Source organism: Dipodomys merriami, unplaced genomic scaffold (assembly GCF_024711535.1).
Source record: "Dipodomys merriami isolate MVZ:Mamm:240054 unplaced genomic scaffold, mDipMer1.0.p SCAF_188, whole genome shotgun sequence".
NCBI classification, from domain to species: domain Eukaryota; kingdom Metazoa; phylum Chordata; class Mammalia; order Rodentia; family Heteromyidae; genus Dipodomys; species Dipodomys merriami.
In genome coordinates, this window is record NW_027203248.1 from 743,713 (window position 1) to 770,789 (window position 27,077).

The 27,077-nt window shown below is 42.9% G+C and overlaps 1 protein-coding gene and 1 long non-coding RNA gene across 2 annotated transcripts; one reads left to right on the forward strand and one right to left on the reverse strand.

Moving 5' to 3' along the window:
- Positions 1-363: 363 nt before the first annotated feature.
- Cnmd (chondromodulin) lies at positions 364-26,735 on the forward strand. The gene is made up of 7 exons (XM_070026674.1): positions 364-485; positions 824-964; positions 6,862-7,002; positions 14,198-14,311; positions 19,297-19,450; positions 22,373-22,539; positions 26,255-26,735. The coding sequence occupies exons 1-7, from the start codon at positions 417-419 to the stop codon at positions 26,468-26,470; spliced, it is 1,002 nt and encodes a 333-aa protein (XP_069882775.1). The 5' UTR covers positions 364-416; the 3' UTR covers positions 26,471-26,735.
- On the reverse strand, positions 19,693-24,740 carry LOC138830305 (uncharacterized). Its single transcript, XR_011372983.1, has 3 exons — positions 22,537-24,740; positions 21,679-21,854; positions 19,693-20,122 (listed from the first exon to the last, which is right to left on the reverse strand). It is a non-coding gene; the product is annotated as an uncharacterized lncRNA (long non-coding RNA).
- Positions 26,736-27,077: the final 342 nt, after the last annotated feature.

Here is a 27,077-nt window from a genome sequence, read left to right on the forward strand (position 1 = left end):
CAGGATTCTCTGGAGCTCTAGGGCAGCCTTAGGTGACTAATTGCCCAAACTTCTCGTACTTCTTCGGGTCCCGCGATTCGGCCTCCCTGGTCTGAGGGATGCGCTCACCCAGATTTATCGGGATGCTACTGGGGTTGTGGGACGGGGCATGGAGGCAATGGTGGGACATGGAACAGGGGGAGAGAGGGGGCATCTGCGACGTCAAGATCAGCGCAGCCTGCTGCCCTGGTACGAGAGAGGCGGGAGGGAGGGAGAGAGGGAGGGGGAGGCGGGCTGGAAGGGGTGGGGACCGCTGGGCTGGCCCGGGCGGGACCCTGCGCTGCGGTGAAGCGCTTGGCAAGTCCGTCCGTCCGTCGGGGCAGCGGGACAGGGCGCACGCAGGCTCTCCTGGGGAGCACCTTGTTCCCGGTGAAGCCATGGCAGAAAACGACAAAGTTCCTATCACCCTGTCGGGGCCCGACGACGTGGAGTTTTGCAGTCCTCCGGTAAGTACCCACGGCAGCCCTAGCTCAGTCCACACGCGGGCCTGGGTGGCACCTGGGTGTCTGGATCCATTGCCCAAGGCCGTTAAAGGTGCGGTGGAAAGGTGGGGAACCAATGTGGATGCCCACGTGTGCGTGGGGTGGCTTCCCACTCGCGTGAGTGTGCCAGGCTGAGTGTGGAGGAGGCATGCAGGGGGGGGAGGAGAGCACAAGTCCGCGGGGTAGGAAGTGACTGCAGACCCGATTCCCTGCGGGACCCCCCCCACACACACACCCCCGCGCGGGGACAGCCAGGTGCGGGTGGCGCGCGGTAAACGTGTCCCTCCGCCTCCGGCCCGCAGGCGTACGCCACCGTGACGGTGCAGCCCTCCAGCCCCGCGCGGCTGCTCAAGGTGGGAGCCGTGGTCCTCATCTCCGGGGCGGTGCTGCTGCTCTTCGGGGCCATCGGGGCCTTCTACTTCTGGAAGGGGAGCGACAACCACGTAAGTCCGAAGGGAGGCGCGCGGGGTCGGATCAGACTCGGGGGGCGCGGGCCAGGCCGGGGCGCGGGGGAGACCCCAAAAGAGCGCACGGGGAGGCTGGGGCCTCCCTGTCATACTCAAGTCTCCCGCTAGGAGGAGACAGAGCGCGGGTCGGCGAGGAGCAGCTCAGGAGCAGCTCAAGGGCAGCTCAGGGGCCACTGACCCTCCCTGGGGTCCTCTCCGCCCTAGGTCACCCCCCTCTTCCATCCAACCCCGCTCGGCTGCGGTTCGCTCTTGGCAGCGGCGAACGCAGAGGGCTTTTGTTCTCGGTCTCAGACTGCCCTTTCCATTAAGGAGTAGTGACCATGGATAGGGCCTATTACACCTATCTGAATTGGACTTTACTCATCTTTAAAGGAAGAAATGGAACTTGAACGACCCTTCCGGCCTGTCCCAGATGAGAAAAGCTATACACTTAAGACCTAGGACAAAGGGAGGGAAGAAATCTTCAGACCCATAATTGAGGTGAAGTTTGAGGGTTCAGAAGTGGAGAGAGATTGAGAGAAACAGAGGGAGGCGGAGAGAGAGAGAGACAGAGAGACAGAGAGACAGAGAGACAGACAGAGAGACAGACAGAGAGAGAGACAGAGAGAGAGAGACAGCACCCAGGGAAAATAAAGGTCCAACTTCCTTATACGTGGCAAATCTCTTTAAGAACCAATTCTGGCCTAGTCACATGTGATTTAATGGTAAATGTCTCGCTAACTACTGCCCAGCCTTCTTTGTATGCAACTATTTATTTTAAAGCTCCACAGGCTCTGGGGAGCTGGGAGGGCGGGGGATACATAAAAACAGCTTCTAACTTGACTGGGCAGCGTTCCAGTGTGCTCTCTAAATACCTGAACCTGTCCACCTATGTAAAAAGAGGCACTTTCTCCCAATGACCGTTGCACATGGAGTAGAAGCTTACTCCCAACTAATGGGAAAGAATTCCGTCTCCAGGTGCACACAAAGGGCTCTTTCTTAGCTGTACGCCAAGGATCTGTGACTACTGTGTTTCTCTTCTCTCTCCCACCGTGAAATTCTAAGCATGAACGAATCCCAGTACTTAGAGAAATGGTGCTGAAAGCAATTCAGCCATTTTACACATCACATCTTCTGCAGTCACTGCATAATTTGTATTTTTAACTCAAATGCCTAATGTAGATAAGCATGCCATTTCGCACTGAGTCTGTTTTAGAGACTATATCAAATTTACAAGCATCAATTTGTAAGATCAAAATTGCACTGTATTTTTGTGTGGATTTGAAAAGTGCCTTAATGTATTTGTATTTTAAATATAGAAGGCGGGCCAGATGCTCATATTTGAAAGCAGAAAATCTGAACATGAGAGTGATTTCAATGTCTATGACTCCATTAGTAACAGGCTTTGGATTGTCATCCCTTTGGAAATTTGATGGTATTAAAATGTAAATACTATCTTTTAAATAATAAAATCTTAATGCTATCAGTCACTTGGGGATAAAAATAGATTTGCTTTTTTACTTTTTTTGGTAAATATTATGGTCCTGGTACATATAATTGGGATACCATTTAGTATTTAATTATTCAAGACAAACATGTCTACAGACAAGCTTCTTAGAGACTGAGCGATCACGTTGAATAATCAAGATATCTTCTTCTCTTATCTCTCATGTTACCTCAAGATGTTTGGTTGTCTGGTTCAAGAGGCCAGTATGAAATTCTAAGAATACAGAGCAATAGTGAAGCACATTTTATTGCCAACAATCAATGTTATTGCTATTTTCTACACAGGAAAATGAAGAAGTCATAGTCACTTTTTTCTTTTCTTCTCTTTTTTTGTCTCCCCAAATGTCTGGTGCTGATGCATATTATTTAAGTCTGAAAAACAAATCACAAAATTCTAAGTAGAATACATTTGGCACCCTCTATGCCTAGCACATGCAAGGGTCTGGATACAAATGTAAACCATGCAAAGAAAACAGGATCCAAAACTGTTCGTCTCTGTCAGACATCAAGACAATTGATTACTCCTTCTTTGGAAGATCATGTGTGCCGTTGCTTCTCTCAATCCCCCATAATTCACCTCCTCTTCTTTTCATATGGGTAAACCCTGAGGACTGGTCATAGCTAGAAGACTATGAAACATGGGCTACTAATAATCAAAGTATCACTGGCCAAGCTCATATATTGAGGTCATTTTTCATCCACATTATTCTAAATGGAACAAGGCATTGAAATATGGAGAATTCCTCCCAATGCCAGATAACTGACAACTCTACCCTTCGGGAGGAGGAGAAGAGACCATTGCTTGGGGTTTTTCTTCTCAAACCAATTTTCCTAGACATTTTCCCAAACATTATGTAATTAATCTTATAGAACCTAGGCCTTATTAAAAACTCATTAGCAAATATCCTTGGCTGTAAAAGGCACCATATTGAGCAGAATTTTGGCAAAGAATAAACTTCATTGTACTTGGATAGAAATTGCCGGAGGTGCCAACAGCTCCCTGGGCTTAGAGCAGATAATGTAATTGCTACACAGCAGCCCTGTTTCCTGCCCAGCTAGGAGTCTAGAACTTTGGAAACTCCAGATGGCTTCCCACTCTTCCCTACCTCTCCCCCATCACTTCAGGAGGGCTCAGGCTTCTGCTGCTGCCCTGTGTGGACAGGGTGTGCTGAGGCTGCATTCCAAAGGATGCTGTGCTTTCCTAGGGGGATCTTAGTTAGAAGGAGGGTGGAGGTGGTAGAAAGTGAAATTAGGACCACAGGTCTAATTTCTTCTAACTCTTGTACAGTCCTCATTGCCTAAGAATTGTGAAGAAAGCCAAGTACCAGTGGCTCATGCTTGTAATCTTAGCTTCTCAGGAGCCTGAGATCTGAGGATCACAGTTCAAAGCCAACCTGGAAAGGAAAAATCTGTGAGACTCTTATCTTCAATTAGCCAAGGAAGAAAGAAAGAAAGAAAGAGAGAGAGAGAGAGAGAGAAGGAAAGAAAGAAAGAAACTCAAGTGGTAGATCACCAGACCTGATCAAAAAGCCAAGAGGGAGGGCAAGGCTTTGAGCAAAAAGGAACTGTGATAATTTTGGAAATGGCAAAATTCTTAAAGGTTATGTTGCTTTAGCCCTTGCTTTTAAATGAAGACATAAATTCTCTTGTCACCTGAGTGGAGGACCGTGGTGACAGGCGAAAGTCATGTGCCAGACACCTTTTGAATCATTAGTAACTCCTCTGAACAGTGGTTGCTCTAAGAGCCAGAGGCAGAACAGAGCCGGCTTTCTCCCACTGGTCTACAGGGCAGGCAGCTGGGCAGGCTGGGCCAAAGCAAACACATTTTTGTAGCTCAGCCATTGGACAGACCACCTGAAGAGCAAAGGGAAAACTGATTCGTAAGCCCTGCTCCCAACTATACTAAATCAGAACCTCCTAGAAGAGTTTCCTGTGATCAGGCCAGCTTGGGATAACAGTAAACTGCAACATCTGAATTCCTCAAAGGGAGATGGCGGGGCTGAAGAAGATGCTGGTATTTTCTGTTGGCCCAATGAGTGCTGCAGCCTGAAAGGAAGGGGCTGGGGTGACAAAGTAATTTCTACATCTCTGATGACAAAGTCAAAGTGTTTTGTGGGTCTTGTAATAATGAGTCTTCTCCCAGAAATGATCCCATAACAACAGATAGTTTTCCAGTGTTTGTCTATGTAGCCACCATTCTTCATAATGTAGGGGTGGTGGGGAGGAGGGGGAGGAAGGGATCAGACTTGCGAATCAGAGCTATTTACAGTTCTGGCTGGCTGGCCTAGCACTAGATAGAAAGGATCTTCATCAATTCTCATTCTTACTTTTGGTGGTTTTTATGCATATGCATCTGTGTGTACACACACATATAATCTATGCATATTATAGACAGACAGACAGAGAATACAGCTATAAATAAGCCTCAAAGTCCAGAAATATAAAGAAGGAAGTGAACCCTGCCACTAGGCCCTCCACACACAGAAAGGCCAAGCAGGTAAGCAGCACACTGAACAAGAGCAGCATGTGAATTATTTTTAAACCACTATAGTGACTAAATGTCAAGCTAGGGAAGCCCTTTGGATCATTTCATTTCGAAGCCAACAAAAATTTTTAAGTGATGAAGTTTTTCTAACAAAATCTTGATCAAAACGCTTCTCTCTCTCTCTCTCTCTCTCTCTCTCTCTCTCTCTCTCTCTCTCTCTCTCTCTCTCTCTCTCTCTCTCTCTCTCTCTCTCTCTCTCTCTCTCTCACACACACAAATACCCAGAAAACAAAATGCCCACAAAACCAAAGAAAAATAGATTAAAAGAAGAGCCAAGCTGGGTGCTGGTAGCTCACACCTATAATCCTAGCTACTCAGGAGACTGGGATCTGAGGGTCATGGTTCAAAGCCAGTAGGGCAGGAAAGTCTGTGAGATTCTTATCTCCAATGAACGACCAGAAAACTGGAATCTGAGCTGTGGCTCAAAGTGGTAGAGTGCTAGCCTTGAGTAGAAAAACTCAGGGACAGTGCCCAGGCCCAGAGTTCAAGTTCCACAACCAATTTTTTTTTTTAACAAAAGAAGAGCCACTCTGGCTCCATCAGCCTTGTCTTCAAGGCTACACTCCTGAAACTTCAGCGCTCTGGTATCATAGATGAAAACCAAGGTCCAATTTTTTAATTCTACAAAACTTCCTCAAGTATTTCTCAAGACCTAGGGATCTGTGGGGCAGACAGCTGTTTTTCTGATTCCTGGCCAGTGTTCTTCTAATGCCAAGTCCTCTCCTCCCTCCCACACAGGCTACACATGTCACTGTAACAAAACACCTGGTACCATATGCCCATCCCATAGGACCAAGTGAGCTGGAACAGATGTGTACATTGACCTTGCTCGCTACAAATGCTGCTCTACACTGGGGATATTTTTTTCCCAAGAAAAAATGTTTGAGGCTTGGGAACTGACTCTTAGCTTTTCTCTCAAGGCTGTTGCTCTGTCACTTGAGCTGTACCTCCCCTTCTGGCTTTTTGATGGTTAATTGGAGATAGTCAAATGGACGTTCCTGCCTGCCCAGGCTGGTTTTGAACCATGACCCTCAGATCTCAGCCTCCTGAGTAGCTAGGATTACACACATGAGCCACCCACCAGTGCTTGGCTACATTACCCATATTCTAGTCCTGTCTGCAGTCCTTACTCTACATTAAAGTCCATAGCTAGTCCTGACCAGAGGATTTTTAAAGTTGCTTTTTAAATGGAGGTACAGTGAAGACTTACTCAGCTGAAACTCAGTGAACTCTCCCACACTCAGTTTCTATTTATCCTTCAAGGGTTCTCAACACACTTGCAAAGAGACTTGAGCTTAGTGGTAGAGCACTTGCCTAGCATGCACAAAGCCCTGGGTTTGATTCCTCAGTACCACATACACAGAAAAAGCTGGAAGTGGCACTGTGGCTCAAGTGATAGAGTGCTAGCCTTGAGCAAAAGAAGCTAAGGGACAGTGCCTAGTCCCTGAGTACAAGCCCCAGGACTGGCAAAAAAAAAAAAAAAAAAAAAAAGAAATACCATTTCTGAAATCCTAGCCCCCATAGGTTCTGACTTGATTGGTCCAGAGCGAAATCCATATGTAGTACCTAGAACATCTATCCATCTGCTGTGGATGCACAGCCAGGCTTGTAAATCATTGACCTATTTGAACATATCAAAGATTTTACTCATGAGGTATATTTAAAGAAGTAGTTGTATTAAGCGATTGAGTATGGATGAATTCTATATAAATGTATCACTAATTAAAGATGATTCCATGTATCTCTGGAAAATGTGGAAGTCACCTCACATAATGTGGGTCTAAAGATGAGACCTGAGTTTCTGGAAGAAGAAAGCATCACTGAATCTTCTGTTCACTTGCAGATTTATAATGTCCATTACACCATGAGTATCAATGGGAAATTACAAGATGGATCAATGGAAATAGATGCCGAGAACAACCTGGAGACCTTTAAAATGGGAAATGGAGCTGAAGAAGCAATTGAAGTTAATGATTTCCAGAATGTAAGTATATTTTGTGCATTTAAAGAGTTTAACCAGGCGAGCCCAGGGACTTTTCCAGTTCAGGGAGAAGCAGCATCTTTTACACATACCCACGTGGTAGCTGTTCTTTCTTTACAGTATTGAATTGCCACTAAACCTGGTGTCTCATGTAGCATATTCTCCCCACAAAAGGGCCACACTTCTTTGTTCTTCCTACTTTCTTTCTTTTTTTTGGGGGGGGGGGTCCGGTTGTGGACCGGAACTCTGAACTCTGGGCCTGGGCGCTGTCCCTCAGCTCTTCAGCTCAAGGCTAGCACTCTACCAATTGAGCCACAGCACCACTTCCAACTTTTTTCTTTTTTGCTTATGTGGTGCTGGGGAATCGAACTCAGGGCCTCATGTATGCAAGGCAAGCGCTCTACCACTGAGCCACCTTCCGAGCTCCCTTCTTCCTTTTCTTTTCTTTCTTTCCTTTCTTTCTTTTCTTTCTTTCCTTTCTTTCTTTTCTTTCTTCCTTTCTTTCCTTCCTTCCTTCCTTCCTTCCTTCTTTCCTTCCTTCCTTCCTTCCCTTCCTTCCTTCCTTTCTTTCTTTCTTTCTTTCTTTCTTTCTTTCTTTCTTTCTTTCTTTCTTTCTTTCTTTCTTTTTCTTTCTTTCTTTCTTTCTTTCTTTTTTTTCTTCCTTCCTTTCCTTTCTTTTCTTCCTTTTCTTTCTTTCTTTTTGCCAGTCCTGGGGCTTGAACTCAGGACCTGGGCACTGTCCCTGCACTTCTTTTGCTCAAGGCTAGCACTGTACCACCTGAGCCACAGGACCACTTCCGGCTTTTTTCCTGTTTATGTGGTACCGAGGAATCAAACCCAGGGCTTTGTGCATGCTAGGCAAGCACTCTACCACTAAGCCACATTCCCAGCCTGTTCTTCCTGTTTTTGAAAGACAAAAAATCGGCATCTCTGTGGGAAGAGAATAATATAAAACAAACACAACAAAAATACCTTAAGGTGCAGATGCACACTTGTACTCTCGCCTACTCGGGGAGGTTAAGGCAGGAGGATCACTTGAGCCCAGACTAATCTGAGACTAAGGCAGGAGGATCAATTCCTAGGCTCAAGTGAGACTAATTGAGGAGATCCTGCCACAAGGAAAAGAAAGAGATGCCTTTACTAAATTCAGGCACTTACTGTTTTGAAAAGTTAATTTTACTTTTAGGAAATAAATGATACCAGTCAGGAAATCAAATAAAACTTGATTTTTATGTGCTGCGTGTGCCAATCCTGGAGCTTGAACTCATGACCTAGAAACTGTCCCTGACTAGTTTGCTCATCTAGTGCTCTACCACTTGAGCCACAGCTCCATTTCTAGCTTTTTGGTAGTTAATTGGAGATAAGAGTCTCACAGATATTTCTGCCCAGGCTGGTTTCAAACCACGATCCTCAGATCTCAGCTTTCTTAGTATGATTACAGGCATGAGCCACCAGCACCCAGAAACACTTGATTTTTTTAATTGAAAAAAAATCACAATACCACTTAAAAGGATATAATTCCTGGAATTACAGAAATTCTTGGCTTAAAGTCTAATTTTCCATAACATGGCAAATAAAATGCTTGTACTCCTAGAAGGTTGTAAGCTCCAAACTTCTGGGAAAAAAGAAAAAAGAAAAACTTTTTTCATGTCATTTACAGTGTTTGAACTAAGAGAGTAGCACTTGCTCTAGCACTTGAGTCAGACCCCCAGTCAGGCTTTTTGCTGTTTATTTTGGAAATGGAATCTGGAAGACTTTTTATTGTTGTTGTTGTTTTGGGCTTGGGCTACCTTCAAACCATGTTCCTTCAGGTCTCAACCTCTGGAATAGTTAGTATTATAGGCACGAGCCATTGGTGCCCAGCTTAGAGAGGAAAGAAATTTTAATAATCTGACAGTCTCATCAACAACATGTTGGATCTACTTAAATACTTTTCTCAGTTCTTCTGATTTCCATTTAATCAGAAAATCAGCATGGATGAATTTCCTATTATAGCCTTAATTTTCTAGCCATGGCCTATTTTAGATAAAAACATCCAAGTTTCCTTTAAAAAAAAAAGACTTTTGTTTTACAAAAATTTAATTTACAGACAATTTGAGACATTAAGCTATTCAGGGATGCTTCAGTGTACATCTGCAAACCAAAGTGTCACTCCATGCTTAATTTCCCAATGGCCAACATAAATATCTTATTGTCTTTCGTGTTCTGTGTTGAGGAAGAGACATCATTATTTGGACCCTCCTGTTCAAGCTGAAGATGGAGGAGGTAAAGATTCATAATGAAGAAGAGCTCTTGAAAATAATGTCTCTTCTTATAGTCTATTGGTCCACAAAAAAACTCATCAACCCATCTTCCTCTGAGGAGCAACACCAAAAGATGCTTTTCATTTGAATAGAAGCACTCTTCTTGTTAATACTAAAACACATATCACAAGCCCTTCTGCAATCCCAAACGAGACTACCATTAGAATCTTAGATGTTACTCATTGTTTGATGATGACCAGGGCTGGCTGTGTTCACAGTGGTCCTGACCTGGGAACAGGCTCTGCAGTTCTGAATGTGCCCAGCAGCACTTATTTGCTCGCAGCTTTGCAAATGGCTTTGGTCAGTGCACAAGTATAATTTCTTTGGACCTATTAAAGGCTTTTACTGCAAAACCCAGAACAGGGTAAAAGTATTTTTTCTTTGTATTACTCAGTATAAACTAATAAAATGCACCTCCTCCACACACATCATTCAATCCAGAACAAAAGTGAATACACATAACATGCCACAATACCAGGCTACGTATGATAAGGAGCTACAGGATGAATAAGAAAAGATACCTCTCTCTTGAGATGTTCCCGCATCAAGGATATCCTTTGAAAATATTTTAATCCCAAACCTATATATCTGTTTTATAATCCTCTAGATCTTTCTAATAATGGTATTGATTGTGTTTTGTTCTCAGAGGGCAACAGGGCCACAAATATTTTATAAACTGATCAATTCTTTTTGAGAGCTTCCACATTTCTCTAAGTCAGAACTGGTGAGTCGAACATTTCTTTGATAAATAGTACCTGTTACGGGTTTAAACAAGCCTGGACTTTTGAAAACACATGAATCAGCCCCTATGGTCATCTGCTATTACTTTCTCCTCTATTTTAAACCATCAGTCAATGGCAGGAAGTGTTGATTGAGCCTCTGTGTGCCAGGGACTATGGCAAGTATGAAGCATGGAAGATGACTAACACTTGTCCCTCAAGGACCTTCCAGTTGAGTCCAGAAGTAGGCAAACGTGTGTGTGTGTGTGTGTGTGTGTGTGTGTGTGTGTGTGTGTGTGTGTGTGTGTGTGTGTGTATGTGTGTGTGTGCGTGCCTGGGAAACTGCTGTGATGAACTCAGCACACAGAAGCATGGCTGATGATTACAGGCTGTGAGCAGGTTTAACAAAGATGATGACAATTGAATCAGATCCTGAGAAGTGGCTGAACCTCAACTGGCAGCAAGATGGGGGCAGGGCTTTCCAGGTCCAGGGAAGAAGAATACACAGGAATGGTCAGGCTCCCATGTAGACAGACAGAAGGAAGCAGACTTGACAGAGACCTAAACGGGGTCAGGACCCTACCACAATTTCTCCACGGAGAAAAAAAGAACACTACTAATGAGAGTAACACTGGAAGAAAGACAAGTGCTTCAGACTCCGCTCTCTGAGAAGTACAGAAACTGGGTTAATTCATAGTATATGAGTTATACTGCAGAAAGTTAGATTCTCTACCATGTCTACTCAGGACACTGAGATCGGAGGATCAAGATTCAAAGCCAGGCCAGGCAGGGAAGTCCAGAAGACTCTTATCTCTAAGTACAGAAAAAGCCTGAACTGGCGCAGTGGCTCAGGTGGTAGAATGCTAGCCTTGAGCAAAAGGAGCTCAGGGACAGAACACAGGCCCTGAGTTCAAGCCCTAGGACTGGCAGAAAAAGGAAAAAATAAATAAAAAGAAGAAGAAGAAGAAAGAAAGACTTTTGTATCCCAGCCTAATGCCTCATTTAAATAACAAAAAATGGATTAGGAATTAACAGACCGACTGCACCGGTGAGTCTAAGTGTATTCCCTTTATAGTTCTTTTAGTGTGTGACTATTTGAAAGTTATAATTTAAAACACTGGGGCTCCAAATGTGGTTTAGTGGTAGAGTGCTTGCCTAGCATGCATGAATCCCTGGTTTCGATTTCTCAGTGCCATATAAACAAAAAAGGCCAGAAGTGGTGTTGTGGATCAAGTGCTAGCCTTGAACACAGTCTCAAAGACAGTGCCGAGTCCCTGAGTTCAAGCTCCAGGACTGGCAAAACAAAAAACAAAAAATTGGGGAGGGGAAAAGTTAGTATAACCTACCTAAAAGATAGGTATCGCTTTGATAAATCAATATAGCTCCCAACTAGAACATAAGGAAAAGAAAAAAAATTAAGAAGATGGCTATAGTAAAATATAGATTTTTTACATGTAAATACTCCAAGTTTTCTCAATTTTCACAGCAATTTCATTTCTAGGAAAGTTGTACATTTGAATCACTCTGTGCTTATATATAAAATAGAATTGGGTTCCAGGCAGATATCTACAAACAGATTTGTTTTTCCTTGAGCTCTCCAAGAAAAAATGAGTTCTTCAGGACCGCAGGCTGTGAAGAATCCAGCCTCCCTAGGTTCTGCCCAATAAGGCCAGGAATACCCCCAATATTTGTGACAACCAGGTTCCTGAAAAAATAGCTAAAATACCTTTTGAGGTCCAAACTCCCTGCTGTCCTTGAGACCCTCATGGAAGTCCAAAAATAGATGCATCCCCTAGGAAGAAAAACAGTACGACTAAAATGGGATTAGCACTCTTTTGATGAAAGAACATTAGTTGTTTGGGGTTTTTTAAGTCTTCACTCATTATCTTCATTAGCAAATTTCTTCATTAGCACCAGCTTCTTCATTATCACTGCCTTGTTTGTTTGCAAAAGCAGAACTGCTTGGCTTTCTTGTGCCTCTTTTAGTTCTCTTTGTTTAATCTCCTAATCTATCGGGCTGCTTGATGTAGATCTGATAGCTAGATGCGGTGATTGCTATGTGTGAATTCCTTCCCTCAGTTCTGTCCCAGTGGGGCTGCAGTTCTCTCTGCAGTGTATAGATCATCAGAATGAATTCAAGGCTAGATTGACGTCCAATGAGGTTAATATTCGGTAGACTCTGTTCTCTCCTTTTGGCAGTGTGGGAATGGTTGCGTGGTGTCTCCTCCCACCGCTCACCTTCAGAGGAGGTGAGGGTTTGAAGTTAGGGGACATGGCACCAAGGGAGGCAATCATCTCCCTCCCCTGTCTTCTGTGTTTCACATTATGAGTCCTTGATTTCCATTCAGAGTAAGAGCCGCAGAACTTTGGGAGGTGTCATCCTACAGAGGAGTGAGTCTCAAAAGTGTATTCTTCAAGCCACCAACAGAGTGCTGGAAATAGAAGTTGTTGGCCTACTGAACTGCAAACCTCCTGGGTGGACCCAGCACTCTATTATATTTAATGAGAGCTCCCAGTGAAAAGACACAGTTACCCTAAAGCAGAGGACTGGAGTCTCATCTGTAATCCTAGATACTCAAGGGGCTGAGTATTGAGGATCAAGGTTTGAAGTCAGCAAAGGCAGAAAAGTCCATGAGACATTTATCTCCCATTAACCAGCAAAAAAAAGCTGTTAGTGGTGGTGCGGCTCAGGCGGTAGAGTACTGATGTTGAGTGAAAAAAACTAAGTGAGAGTGCCAGGCCCTGAGTTCTAGATCCAGTACATATACACACACAGACATACAAAACTTAGTTGCCCTGAACAAATTTCTTCACCTATACCTCAGTTGTGGCTGTACTTTATAGAGCTACCAATGCTTGAGTGTCCCTGGGGAGTGTCCCACTAGCTGTGCTCATAAAGTTAGGGAACATGTCACCAAAGGACTACATATTGTCAGCCTTGGGATCCCCTTCTGCGAATCAGGTACCATGCCCTGCTTCTGAGAGGAAGCTGGTGCTGGGAGTGCTGAGTGAAAAGGGGCAGGTGTGTGCTCACAGCCAAGCAGGCCTCAAGGCAAACAGTGAGGTACATTAAGAAGAATGTGTCTTTCCTTCTCTATTTAGCAAGCTCTGTGGGACTCTGGTGCTGAGCACCCATGGGTAAAACTTTTCATGAATCAACTCTGCATTTAGGACTGACTCCTGTGCTGGACCTCTAGATCTGCCCATGCTTTTCTTCCCCCCATTCCTTAGCACTGATGCCAGAACTGGGTCAGTATGGTCTCCACACAACAGCACAAGCTACAAACAAATTCATGCTGGTGTCTATGTTATCACAGCCTAAAACTGGTGAGCTTTAGGACTCTGTGGGGCTCTTTATGCCTCATGAAACTCAAACCAGCGAGAGTGAAAATCAGTACTCCTGGGACAAATCCTACAGTCACCCTTCTTGTCCTCTGTGGAGAGATGTGGTGCCCATTGTAGCCAACAGGATGTGGGGCAAGTATTTCCCTTGAGGCTGGTCCCCAGGTAGAAGGTGACACTGTATCTCACAGGGGACAAAAACAAAGCATGCAAGTTCTTGAGTTAGGTCTGAGAACAAAGTGCATCTCCTGTTTTATTTTTCATTTGCTTTTTTGTTGCTTTTTAATCACATATTAATTGTTCAAAGGAGTTTTGTTATTTCCATATGCAGATAATGTACTTTGATCATATTTACCCCTCTGTTCCTCTTCTTATTCCTTCCTCCTTTCCTTCTTCCAATTTTAATTTTTATTATTTTATTCTATTTTAATACCACTGTGTGGGTTTTTTGTTTTTGTTTTTGCCGATCTGGCACTTGAACTCAGGGCCTGGGCACTGTACTTGTGCTTCCTTTCTGTTCTAGGATAGCACTCTACCACTTAAGCCGTAACTCCACTATAGGCTTTTTGCTTGTTAATTGGAGATAAAGTTTCATACTTTCCTGCCCGAGTTGGGTTCATACCACAATCCTTAGATCTCAGCTTCCTGAGTAGCTAAGATTATAAGCATGAGCCATTGATACCCAGCCCCTATTACTAGTAAATAACACTGAAAGGAAAATTCCATAAGAGTCAGGATTGAAATCATATTTGTCTCTACTAGACCCAGAACAATGCCTCAGTAAATGCTTAATAAATAAATGTGTGGATGGACAGATAAGCTTTTATCTCACAGGGTATCACTGGAATCCGTTTTGCTGGAGGAGAAAAGTGCTACATCAAAGCACAGGTGAAGGCTCGTGTTCCTGAGGTGGGCGCCGTGACTAAGCAGAGCATCGCTTCGGAACTGGTAGGTACCAACATGTGCCAACAGCCAGAGGCATTTGGTAGGCACAAATCCTGGGGTCTCTAGTTCCTGGGTGGTTAATAACCAGAAACTAAGCTTTTCTTCTCTACCAAAGGAATTTAAATTATGTCTGCAGGCTCCAAGGGATCCAATATGAGGGAGTATATTTAAGGTTTGGGAAAGTGACATTGCAAAGTGTGTTAAGGATCTGGTGCTCACGTGGCTCTTATTTCCCCAATGCTGAAGAACTACTAGATCAGTAATTAAGATTTCATAGTAGCCAGGCACCCGTAGTTCTCATCTGTAATCCTACCTACGCAGGAGGCTGAGATCTGAGGATCGCGGTTCAAAACCAGCCCAGGCAGGAAAGGCCATGAAACTCTTATCTCCAATAAACCACCAGGAAACCAGAAGTGGCGCTGCGGCTCAAGTGGTAGAGTGCTAGCCTTGAGCTGAAGAGCTGAGGGACAGCGCCCAGGCCCAGAGTTCAGGCCCCATGACCAACAACAACAAAAAAGATTTCATAATGACAAAGGACTTCACAGATAGAATCTTCATTAAAGAAACTTTATAGCCCTCTAGCCTCAGCCCCAATGTGGACAATTCTCCCAGGTATTCTGGATACCCACTAGAAATCTGTGACAAGACTTTCTCCCCATGGGTCAACCAGCTTCACGGGGGGGGGGGGGGGGGGGGGGGGGGGGGTCGGGTCCTCATTGTTTTGCCCAACCCTGAGCTCACCCCACACCCACTATAGTGTTTTCCCTTTAGTTCATTCCTTTTATTTATTTTAGTCAGTTATGGGGCTTGAACTCTGGGCCTGGCATTGTCCCTCAGCTTGAGCTCTTCAGATTAAGGCTAACACTCTACCACTTGAGCCACAGCTCAAGCTGTGGTGGTTCATTGGAGATGAGAGTCTGACAGCCGGGCGCTGGTGGCTCACGCCTGTAATCCTAGCTACTCAGGAGGCTGAGATCTGAGGATCGAGGTTCAAAGCCAGCCCGGGCAGGAAAGACCGTGAGACTCCTATCTCCAATAAACCACCAGAAAACCGGAAGTGGCGCTGTAGCTCAAGTGGTAGAGCGCTCGCCTTGAGCTGAAGAGCTGAGGGACAGCGCCCAGGCCCAGAGTTCAAGCCCCACGACCGACAAAAAAAAAAAAAAAAAAAAGAGTCTGACAGACTTTCCTGCCCAGGCTGGCTTCGAACTGCAATCCTCAGATCTCAGCCTCCTGAGTAGCTAGGATTATAAGCATGAGCCACGGGGTGGGGGAGCGGAGGTGGGGGGGGTGGAGGGGGAGTGACCTAGTGGCTCCATCTCATTCCTGTATCTATTTGTGAGCATTTAAAATATAATTCTTCCATTTCTTATTGCAATTTACCTTTAAGCTTGATCTTTTGTTTTTTGTTTTTGCTAAGCCTGGGGCTTAAACTCAAGGCCTGGGCACTGTCCCTTAGTTTCTTTTGCTCAGGATTAGCATGCTACTACTTGAGCCACAGTTCCACTTCTGGCTCTTTCTGTTTATGTGGTACTGAGGGAATCGAATCCAGGGCTTCATGCATGCTAGGCAAGCATTCTACCATTAAGACGCATTCCCAGCCCACTTGATTGTTTTTAAGAGTTGTAATGTTCTAAAGACACATTCAGTAATACTTTTTTTTTAAAGTGATACTTTTACAAAGTGGTCACAACCCATTATTATCTTCCACTTGAGTGTGCCAGGTAGGGTGAAAAGAAAATGGTCTTTGGGGTCAATCAAGAAAATGCGTATTCCAAGTCCAACTCTGATACTTGCTGAGGTTGTGGCTTTAATTCATGGAAACGCAGTTTTGTCTTTTGCAGACTGGGGGGTACACACACTGCCCGTAGCCCTCGGACCTAGTAGGTGATGAGAGGAGGCTGTTACTCATTACTGCTAATTTTATTATGATCATCTCTGAGCCTTCCAGTATTCCAGAGAGGAAAGTGAAGCAAGTGTTGCTCTCACAGGAAAAGAGGGGAAATGTGCAGAAGGTGCCTGGAAACCACCCCATTGTTTGCCCCTATGGGAATAGCAGTAGCCCGGGGCTCAAAACAAAACACAACACAAATGAAAAACAAACCTATGAGTTTTGAAAGCAGGTCACCCTGTCCTCCAGCTCCTTCCTGTGACATGATTTGCTGACCTCCATTGCACCTGTCAGTCCTTGGTACGTGTGCTAGCTTGTTCTCCTGGAGCTGAGCCACTCAGCATCCAACACCAGGGTGGGTGTGAACTCACTAACACCAACCTAAAAATGAGGTCAAGACCTGCTTCATCTGGACCATGAACTTTCATTGCATTACTATTATTTTTTAAACATCCATCACTCTGTTTCTGTTAGGCCATAGAACTTGTCTCCTCCTTTGCCTTCCCCAAAGACCAACTCTTCAACCAGAGCTTCTAACACTGTAGACAAAGGTTTACAGTACATTGTATAATTTTTTAAAATAAAATGTATCCTGATTTAAAAAATGCCTTGTCTTGTAGAAAATCTGGGGACTACATCCAAGTAAAGAAAACCACCTACAACTGCATAATCCACAGATAACTAATGTAAACATTTTAATGTGATTTCTGTGTTTGTATGTGATATTCTTTTCCATAAGTGAAATTAAACAGTTGTACATTCTTATGACATTCACTTAACTTCAGTTCTTTTTAAATGTAGCTTATATGTTGCAGATTATCATCTGATTGTAATTTTTGTCCAAACCCTTCAGGCATTTTCAGTTTTTCACTATTTCAAACAATAGTTATCAAAAACAATTATCTAACTATAGTGAATATTTTTGTATTTCAATCTTCAGCCCTAATTTTTATGTTTAAAAGGTAGATTATTTATCTCATGTTTTAGTTACTTATATTGTGCACGGTGGAGCCTCTGATGGACAAAAAACAGTTCAGACTCTGTATGTGTATGTGAATTAGGTATATAGTTGGCTGTCAGTACCAGATAACTTAGAGCAACATACAATTCTAGTAATCAATGAAGAGAGGCTGTAGAGCTGCCTTAATGGCCAGCATCTCGGTGTTTTTCAAATTATTTCTTTAGTCCGTCCTTCCAACTTCCAAACATGATAATACTATACTGCTCAGCCGTTTCAAAAAGATATTGAAACAAGGCATCAGGCTCATACTTATAATCCTAGCTTCTTAGGAGGCTGAGATCTGAGGATCTTGGTTCTAAGTGAGCCCAGGCAGAACAGTCCAGGAGACTTCTATCTCCATTTACCAGAAAAAAAGTTGAGGTATGGCTCAAGTGGTAGAGTACCAGCCTGGAGGAAACATTTTTTAAAGCTAAGAAACAGTTCCAGCACCCTGAGTTCAGGTCCCAGTACCAGCACCAAGAAGCAGCAGATGAAAAGAAACCACCCCAACCCTGACTTACCTTCCATCAGGAAAAGCATCAGCCCTACAGCATTCTTGGCCTCAATCTCCATGGCTTTTCCAGCCATCCCTGCCACCCCCAGCCACCAGAGTGTGACAAAAGGAAGTGTCACTCACCTGGTGCTGACCTTGCTGCTGACAACAAAAGCAGGATTTGTGTGGCAAGAAAGGAGGAAGGAGACTGGAGATCCACATGCTCTCAGACTGATTGAACATTCTTACCTTATAGGACTCATCATGAAATGCATTATCTCAATCACCCTCCTCTTCCCCACACACTTTAGATTATGCTGGGGCAGACTGATGTCCTCTTTGTTCTCATAAATTTTTCATCAGTGTTTTTTTATAATTTTTAAAAGCTACTGTACTCAAAGAGCATTCATTTCCTGGATGAGGCCATTTAATTTAAGGTAAATAACTGGATTGAGTGCAAGCTTCCTCCAATAATGTTAGGTTGTTTTAATGCAACCCTATGCCTGAGGGAAAAGGCACAAATGAAGTACTGCTTTTAGCTAAAACTAAGGAGAAAACATTTTAATTTCTCCAACCTATTGCAAACTAATAAATACATGAAAGGAACAACCTGGCAAAAATAAATTTGTCTCCTGGGTTATCAAACCATTCTCAGCATCTCACTGTGGAAGAAAATCCAGGCTTTCACTTTGAAATCTCAGTGGTGTGCTTGATGTGAGAAAGATCTGAAATATGTTTTGTTATAGCTGGGAAGTGGAGAAATGGTTTATGTTAAATAATACTTTGAACTGGAGACATTAAAGAACCAATCACTTGCTTTTTCCATTGTTGTCTGGAAGCTGCAGAACAAAACCCCAAAAGATTTTCACTTCAAATGAAGGGTTCCTCTCTCCTTTATAGGATTTCAGGGTCTGTTCAATTGCTTTTCCTCAAAAAACATCTTTGATCGAAAACATCAGATTAACCTAAATCTCAAAGTTGGTATCAAGTAATTTTCACTTCAACTCAGAACACTTCTGTTCACACATTACACCTGTCCAGAGGCAGGCCATGGAGATAGTGTGCAAAGCATTGTGAGGACAGCTACAAAGAGACTGGAGCCTTAAAGTGTGCACACATGGTTTGTACAGACACACACACACACACAGAGAGAGAGAGAGAGAGAGAGAGAGAGAGAGAGAGAGAGAGAGAGAGAGAGAGAGAGAGAGAGAGAGAGAGAGAGAGAGAGAGAGAGAACTGGAAGTTGTTTTTGTGCCAGTATCAGGACTTGAACTCAGAGCCTCAAACTCTCACTCTGCTTTTCCATTCGCAGCTGAATGTCTACTATTATTTGAATTCTGCTTCCTACCTGGCTTTTTGCTAGCTAAATTTTGCTAATTTTGCCAGAAATGGAGTCTCTTGGATTTTTCTGCCCATGCTGGCTTTGAACCTTGATCCTCCAAGTCTCAGCCTTCTGAGTAGCTAGGATTATAGGCTTCAATTACCAATACCCAATTCTTTCTAAAATTTTATCAGGCAAAAATTATCCTTTAGCAACACATGGCTTATCATAATGCAGCAGGTGCCACAGTCCTCTTTGCTCAAATGCATTTCACTTTTACTTCCAGGAAGGCAAGATCATGCCAGTTAAATATGAAGAAAACTCTCTTATCTGGGTAGCTGTCGACCAGCCAGTGAAGGACAACAGCTTCCTGAGTACTAAAGTCCTGGAGCTCTGTGGCAACCTCCCTATTTTCTGGCTTAAACCTATGTATCCAAAAGGTAACATCTTAAATTCTCCTAATGAATGGGGCTCGAATTTCTTCCTCTTACGTGAGGCTCCTCTGAGTCCCTCTGCCAGCCAGGGCATGTGATAGAAAGATAAAATCAAGATGCATGTGGTGCTGGTTCCATAATTAGCATGGGAGACAGAAGAGAAAGAGTGACAGGCATGAAAAGGAAGGAGCAGTGGGGTTAACAAGAGGCAGGGTGGGAAGAGAGAGCACCACGCAGTACCTGCCATTACCCTCAGCTTTTATTTATGATGCTCCTGCTACTTCCAGCTCTGCCCCTTAATCTCAGTTGTTTGCACCTTTCCAATTTCACAATTTTTTTTCATTCTTCAGGCATAGCATCAAGGGAGTAAGAAGCTGTCATGCTGCTGAATTTTTATTATGTTCAAACCTAGAATTATGGGACAGCCAAAAGCTGCCATGGGTATCAGCCAAGATTCCTCAAGTTCAAGGCTTGAGCATCAGCTTCCAAGTCTAGAGAAAATAAGTTCAGGATCCCTGGGGTTTGGAGTTAGGTTGGAGCACATCTTTCTGAATGACGAAGGGCACGCGAGCCCAGTGGGCCTTGCTCTTTCCCCTGAGTCTCTCCCATCCCTGAAGGCCTATCACTTCATTTCTGCTGCCATCATCACCTGGCCTCTCCAAGGCCTTCTTTGTACTTCTGGCAAAAGAAAAGAAAAAAAAATTAAAGACCTCTCTCCTTGCACAGCAGAGAAAAATAATATAAAGATTTGAGTGGTGCACGCCTGTAATCCTAGCTACTAGGAGGCTGACATCTGAGGATAGTGGTCAAAGTCAGCCAGCAAAAATTGGGAAGTGAATCTATAGTACAGTGCTAACCTTGAGCAGAGCAGCTAGGGGATATACCCAAGCACTGAGTTTAAGCCCAGTACTGCACCAAAAAAGGGGGAAAAGGGTTTCCACCTACTCTTTCATAATATGAAGAAAATAGGACAGCTGATAATGCCCAGATTCCTATCTAGTGGTAATAAAAGTCCCCAACTACTAGCCAATTGCTAGAGATTCATACCTTTAATCTTAGCTACTCAGGAAACTGAAATCTGAGGATCATGGTTCAAAGCCAGCCAGGGAGGACAGTCCAAGAGACTTTTATCTCCAATTAACCATGAAAAAGCCAGAAGTGGAGCTGTGGTTCAAGTGGTAAAGGGCTAGCCTATACACAAAAGCTCAGGGACAGTCCCAGGACATGAGTTAAAGTTCCAGGGCTGGCATGTGGATGCACGTGCATGTGCATGTGCTCTGGCATTCGCATGCGCTCAGGCATGTGTATGCGCTCAAATGTGTGCATACACACACACACACACACGATCCATAGCCCTTGTCCCAGCTGTTGGATGAGGTGGGTAATCAGTGTCACATAGCCATGTTACAAAGGCACTGTGAAGATGGCTGCACCCAGGTTGGCTGGGGAGGAAGCCTGGTGTCTGCACAGCTGATTTGTGTGCCAGGCACTGTTCTAGAACATCACCTTTGACCTCATTGAAGCTGTCCCAATGATTTTTGGGGTAACTACCCAGGTTTCCATCCTGCAGAGGAAGAATGTAGAATTCACAGACATTAAGTAACTTGCCTGAGGTCACTCAACTAGTGAAGAAATAGAGCTGTGAGCCTGGCACCCATGGCTCACACTTGTAATCCTAGCTACTCAGGAGGCTGAGACCTGAGGATCACAGTTCAAAGTCAGCCCAGGCAGTAAAGTCTGTGAGACTTTCATCTCCAATAAATAAAAGAAGCCAGAGGTGGCTCACGTGGTAGAGGGCTAGTCTCTAGTCTTTAGCCAAAGAAACTCAAGGACAGTGCCTAGGCCCTGAGTTCAAGCCCCAGGACCAGCTAAAACTTAATTAAATTAAAAATGGAGGTATAAATGAATTCAGTTCTCCCTGGTGCCTCTCCAATTGTTATCTATGAAAGCTAAATTAAGCCAGACTTTAAAGCACATGTAAGTTCTCAAAAATAACAAAGCACAGTAAAAGTACCACTACGTAACACTCAGGTGCTTATTATGTGCCAATACTGTGCTAAAACATTAAGGTACAGGTTTTCATTGACACTACCTCTATCCTATGTGCTAAAACATTAAGGTACAGGTTTTCATTGACACTACCTCTATCCTATGAATTAAATACTATTATCCCGATTTTACAAATGGAGAAAGTGAGGCTCAGGGGAGACACCAAAGTGCAAGCTATGTGGTACCTTCCATCTTTGTTACTTAGCCATCTACTGTGCAGTATGGATCCATGAGGCAGTGTGGTTAGCCAGAGCTCTTGGTGGAAAACCAGTGTTTCTGGCTCTTAGCTTGATCTGATGTCACATCTACGTTCAGTAGCAAAGTACTTTCCCAGTATGTACCAGGTCCTGGGCCTGATCTTCTACCAGAAAATAAAAATACAAGTAAAAAATACAAAAAGGAAAATAAGACAGTGTTAACCTTATTTGTCCTCTTCTACCAGGAAGCAATATTCCCACAACAGCACTAGCATATTCTGCTGATGTCAGAACTGGTTTGTCAGGGACCCTCTTCATCAGCAATAGTATGTTATTTACTCAGCTCCATAGTGACAAGGGTTGAGAATGGAGATTTGTTAACTATCTTTCAACATCTACCCAGGAATTGGAGACCAGCCGGGACAAAATAACAAGATCTTGTCTGAATAAAAACCAAACCCAAACCCAAGAAATACTCCAAATGAACAAAAATAAAAAGAATGTTCAGGTTGTCAAATGATGGGCCCAATTTTTAAAATCACCAGCATAAAAATTTAAGAGCACATATATAGCATATACATATTTGTGTCTTGATATTCTTATGATTTTTACCCCCCAAAATATGCAGATCTAATTACCTTAATTATCCAATAAAGAAATTAATTTTCAGCAATCTTTGTAGAGACCCAGAGAGAAAGAAGAGACGTGATAAGAAACATCATTCCAACTACCACAAGAAGACCACGCAGCAGGCCACGAGGCAGCCCAGACCCTGGAAGACTGAATAACCAGAGCAGACCCAGTGTTCAAGAGGATGCAGAGCTTTTCAATCCCGATAATCCTTACCACGTGCGTACTTGTGGCTTCCTGACAAGCTTAGACTAGAGCATTAAGTCCAATGTTGAAATGGTGTTTCTACTTGAGGTTTCATAGAAGCATTTCATTTTTAATGGAGACCTTTCCTCGATTATTTTAAAAACACTTCTTCCTCTATTTGATGCATGGGTTAGAATGAAGAGCAGGAACACTGAAGCATTGCCTGTGTAGCATAAAATCCTTATTGGTTAGAGTTAGAATAATTCTGTTTTCCTGTGCTCACTTTTAGCTTGTCACAGGAAAATCCATGCAAATTCATATCAGGAATTTGAGTATCTAAAAATGTCTCTAAATGTGTGCCCTGGAGGCACACATTGGAGAATGAAAGTATTCTCTTTCTCTCTTTATCCACTTTTTGTATCCAGGCACCAGACATCTAAGGAGTGGTTGGCCTGTGCAGGACAGTCAGGAGATCTGCCTGAGGGCAGGGGTGTTTGCTCAGTGCACTCTGGGACAGACAACCCCACTTCACATAGCACATGATTATGAGGACAGCACTAAGGTGCTAACGCCTCAAGCCTAAGAAATATTGTTTACCATTACTGTACTTCACAGAATTAAAGAATATTTATTTTTAACTAGTTTTTAAAATAAAAAAATATAGTTTAAAAAAGAAACACTATAGAAGCTGGGCACTGGTAGCTCACACCTATAATCCTAGCTACTGAGATCTGAAGACTGAGGTGTGAAGCCAGCTGAGGCAGAAAAGTCCATTAGAATCCATCTCCACAATAAACACAAAAAAAAAGCTGCATGGAGGTATGGCTCAAGAGCACCAGCCAGTGAGCAAGTGAGAGGACCTGGTACTGGCAAACAGAAACAACAAAAAGCAATACAAAAGGATACAGTACAGTATTCTGGAAATTGTTTAAATAAGCAACATAAATTCTTCATTACATCTATTCATTTAGCAGTATAATATGTGGACAGAAACAACTAGTACAGAAACTTAACTATTTTGGTAGACATAGCAGCTTTGTTTTGCTGTTGCAAACAGGGTTGGAGTATACTAGCTTGTACATGATTCACCAGGTAGTAGGGAGTAAATGGTGATGCCGGGGACTCTCATCACACAGGTCAGCACATTGCTCACTGTTAGCTATTAGTTTATCTCCTCTACATACTAGGAAGGACAGCTTTGACACAAATACTAAAGCACATATTGTCTGATGCATCACACATTCTGGAGATTATAATAGTTTTCTGGGTCCTACGGCTTGAATTCAGAGCCTGGGTGCTATCCCTGAGGTCTTTGTTTTCAGTTCAAGCCTAGTGCTTTACCACTTGAGCCACAGCTCCATTTCTAGATTTTTTGTTGGTTAATTGGACTTTGCTATTGGACTGGCTTGGAACCGTGATCCTCAGATCTCAGTCTCCTGGGTAGCTAGGATTACATGCATGAGCCACCAGCACTTGGCTGGAAATTTTACATTTTAATAAGGCATCCCAAATTGTTTTCTAGACAATTCTGCCAAGTGCTTTTACAAAGACTGGTTGGTAAATAAGAACATTTTGTGTGTGTGGTGCGGAGGGTTGAACTCAGGGCATCTAACATGTTGAGCACGCACCCTACCACTGACCTACACCCTCAGAACCATTAAACTTTCTAATCTCTTGAGCTATACATTGTATTCCTTGGTTGTCTTCCTTGTTTTTAGTTATAAGGTTGAACATCATTTCACCTAGTCACTTATTCTTTCCTGGCAGCCTATGCAGTCCTGCACTACTTCCTGTGTTAATATATTTTCCAAATCAGGCACTAGTTGTGCACTCCTGTAACCCTAACTACTCAGGAGGTTGAGATCTGAGGATTATGGGTCAAAGCTACCCCCATGCAGCGAAATCCCTAAGACCCTTACCTTCCATTAATCACCAAAAGCCACAAGTGGAACTGTGGTTCATGTGGCAGAGTGCTAGCACTGAGCACAACAGCTCAGGGACAGCTCCAGGACCGGCACAATATATATTTTTCTCTAGCTCATCATTTTAGACTAATAGATGTTAGAAAGATTTACGGCAAAGAGTATGTTATAAGCAACCTAAAGTTTATCAGAAATTTCAGACCACCATAGTTTCCATTCCCTAAGCTCAAAGAAATGGCATGTATTTTCAATTAGCTGGACTCACTGTCCCTGTGCACATGTGTGGGTGTGAGTCCTTTCAGAATGGCTTCAGATTGTATGTCCTGGTTTCAAACTTAAAGATCCATACTAAAAAAAAAAAAAAAAAAAAAAAAAAAAAAAAAAGCCAGGCACCAGTGGCTCACACCTGTAATCCTATTCCGGAGGCTGAGATCTGAGGATCTCAGTTCAAAGCCAGCCTGGGCAGGAAAGTCTATGAGACTCTTATCTCCAATTAACCACCAGAAAACCAGGAGTACCACTGTAGCTAGCTTTGAGCTGAAGAGTGCAGGGACAGTGCCCAAGCCCAGAGTTCAAGCACTACAACCCACAAAAAAATAAAAATAAAACCTACACCTTTAATATGTTGAGCTTTAAGCAAAAATACTTCAAGCATTCCTCCTCACTCTGTCCCTAAGATATTCTTTTTAAGAAAAATCTTAGAGAAACAACACCTTCATATGAGGAAACACCTCAACCAACAGGCTTAGGACAACATTTGGTCCACAGAATCAGTTATAGTTGCTAATCAGGTTTTTTGTCAAATTGTCCCAGATGAGACTATTTCAAGAGATAAGGGGGAAAAGGGTCAGGAGAATGAGGGGATGTTAAGAGAGTAAGATCATAGAGGTATTGATGACAAATCTAAACAAGCTGCCTCAGACATTGCTAAGAATCTTTTTTTTTTTTAAGATACGATAATGGTGATTTGGTTATGTAGGAAATGTCCGTTTGGAGGTCCATTCTAATCTATTTATAGATAAAATATCACTATGCCTTTCTATTTCACATATATATTTACCTTAAAATACTTCAGAATGCTTAAAAAGGAAATTTGACAATAGGTTTAAAAATTAACATATACTAACAGTGTAATTTTCCCCACCCCCCAAATTAAAGAAAGTACTAGAATGAGCTACCATGTTTAGGGCTTCTTGGAAATATAATTGAATAGTCTTAGAGAATACTACCAGAATCTTAATCCCTCAGATTCTTGCAAAGGTAAACCAGACATGCAAATTGAGCAAAGGACAAATTACTTCTAGTCTTATAATCAACATGATTTTATCTGGTAAGGCTTAAGGGCTTGAATTTCTACAAATTTTCATGGAGACTTTTTCTAGCTTCCTTACATCCCCATGGAAATGACACCCTTATTCTGTTGCTGAAATTAAGGCAGGAAAACTAAATGACATGACAGTGCTCTGAGACAGCCCTAGAAGCCATTACTGTAGGAAGGCTTAAAATTAGCAATAGCAGAAAAGCTAGTTTTGATCAAAATGCTTCCTTTTTGTTTTAGTTAAAACAAATTGAGTCACTGTGAGTGGTAACCATGGCTCATTTAAGGTATGGTAGAATTTCAAAACATCATTAAAAAGCACACAAACTTTCTGCCGATGACAGATTAAGTAAAGGTTCCTTGATGTCAGATCATTTAACAAGATTGGAAACTTTAGAACTGATTATGCTGCTTTCTTGCAGTAGTGAACAAGTCAGGATGTTATTTTAATCTAATGTGCACATTATAACTTTCTCATTATGAATACAAGTATCCTTTTATTTTATAGCAGCAGGAAGGGGAAAGCATGACATTTGACCCCAGACTGGACCATGAAGGTATATGCTGTATAGAATGTAGGAGGAGCTACACCCACTGCCAGAAGATCTGTGAACCCCTGGGGGGGTACTATCCATGGCCTTATAACTATCAAGGTTGCCGTTCTGCCTGCAGAGTTATCATGCCTTGTAGCTGGTGGGTTGCCCGCATCTTAGGCATGGTGTAAAATTGCTTATCAGGTACTGTCAAGAATTAACTCAAGAGTTGACAACCAAAGCAGCAAGATGCATGTTGATGCTGAGGGACCACAAAGTATTTTATACCGAACCTGAGCAATGTTATCCTAGACATAAACGATTTTCGGTTGCTTTCCAGAACTATACCTAGTAAGAGCAAATGTACTGAAGGGGTAGTTTGACACAATCCTTTGATTTTTTTCTTTGCCTTGACAATAAAGCTTATTGTAACTATTAAATAAATTGTTATGAATAAATGTGATGATTTACAATTTTAGAGATGGTCTCAATCAAGTCATGACCAAAATCTTTCCAGTCATTGCTATTTATACAGAATTCCTCAGTGGTTCTTAACATTTATTGTTCTTCCCAGTCTTGCAGAACTTCCAGAATTCCCAGATAAATATTCAAACCAAAAAAATAGGCTGCATGATAGGATCCACCAGAAAGTAAATTTTACCTTCATTGTGGTAGCTCATGAAAATTCCTCAACTATACTTTGCACTGGCATGTGGTTAACAAGTGGCAGCCCTATGGTTGAGTATTGGGATAAGGAAAAATGAAATTTGAAAGTAAACCACACTTGTGGTGAAGAAC

Bases quoted from the DNA above. Each gene is read 5' to 3' on its own strand.
- Cnmd (XM_070026674.1), top strand. From the start codon at position 417: ATGGCAGAAAACGACAAAGTTCCTATCACCCTGTCGGGGCCCGACGAC. The intron at 965-6,861 runs GTAAGTCCGAAG...GTTCACTTGCAG, and splicing joins GGAAGGGGAGCGACAACCAC to ATTTATAATGTCCATTACAC. The intron at 19,451-22,372 runs GTAACATCTTAA...CAATCTTTGTAG, and splicing joins TAAACCTATGTATCCAAAAG to AGACCCAGAGAGAAAGAAGA.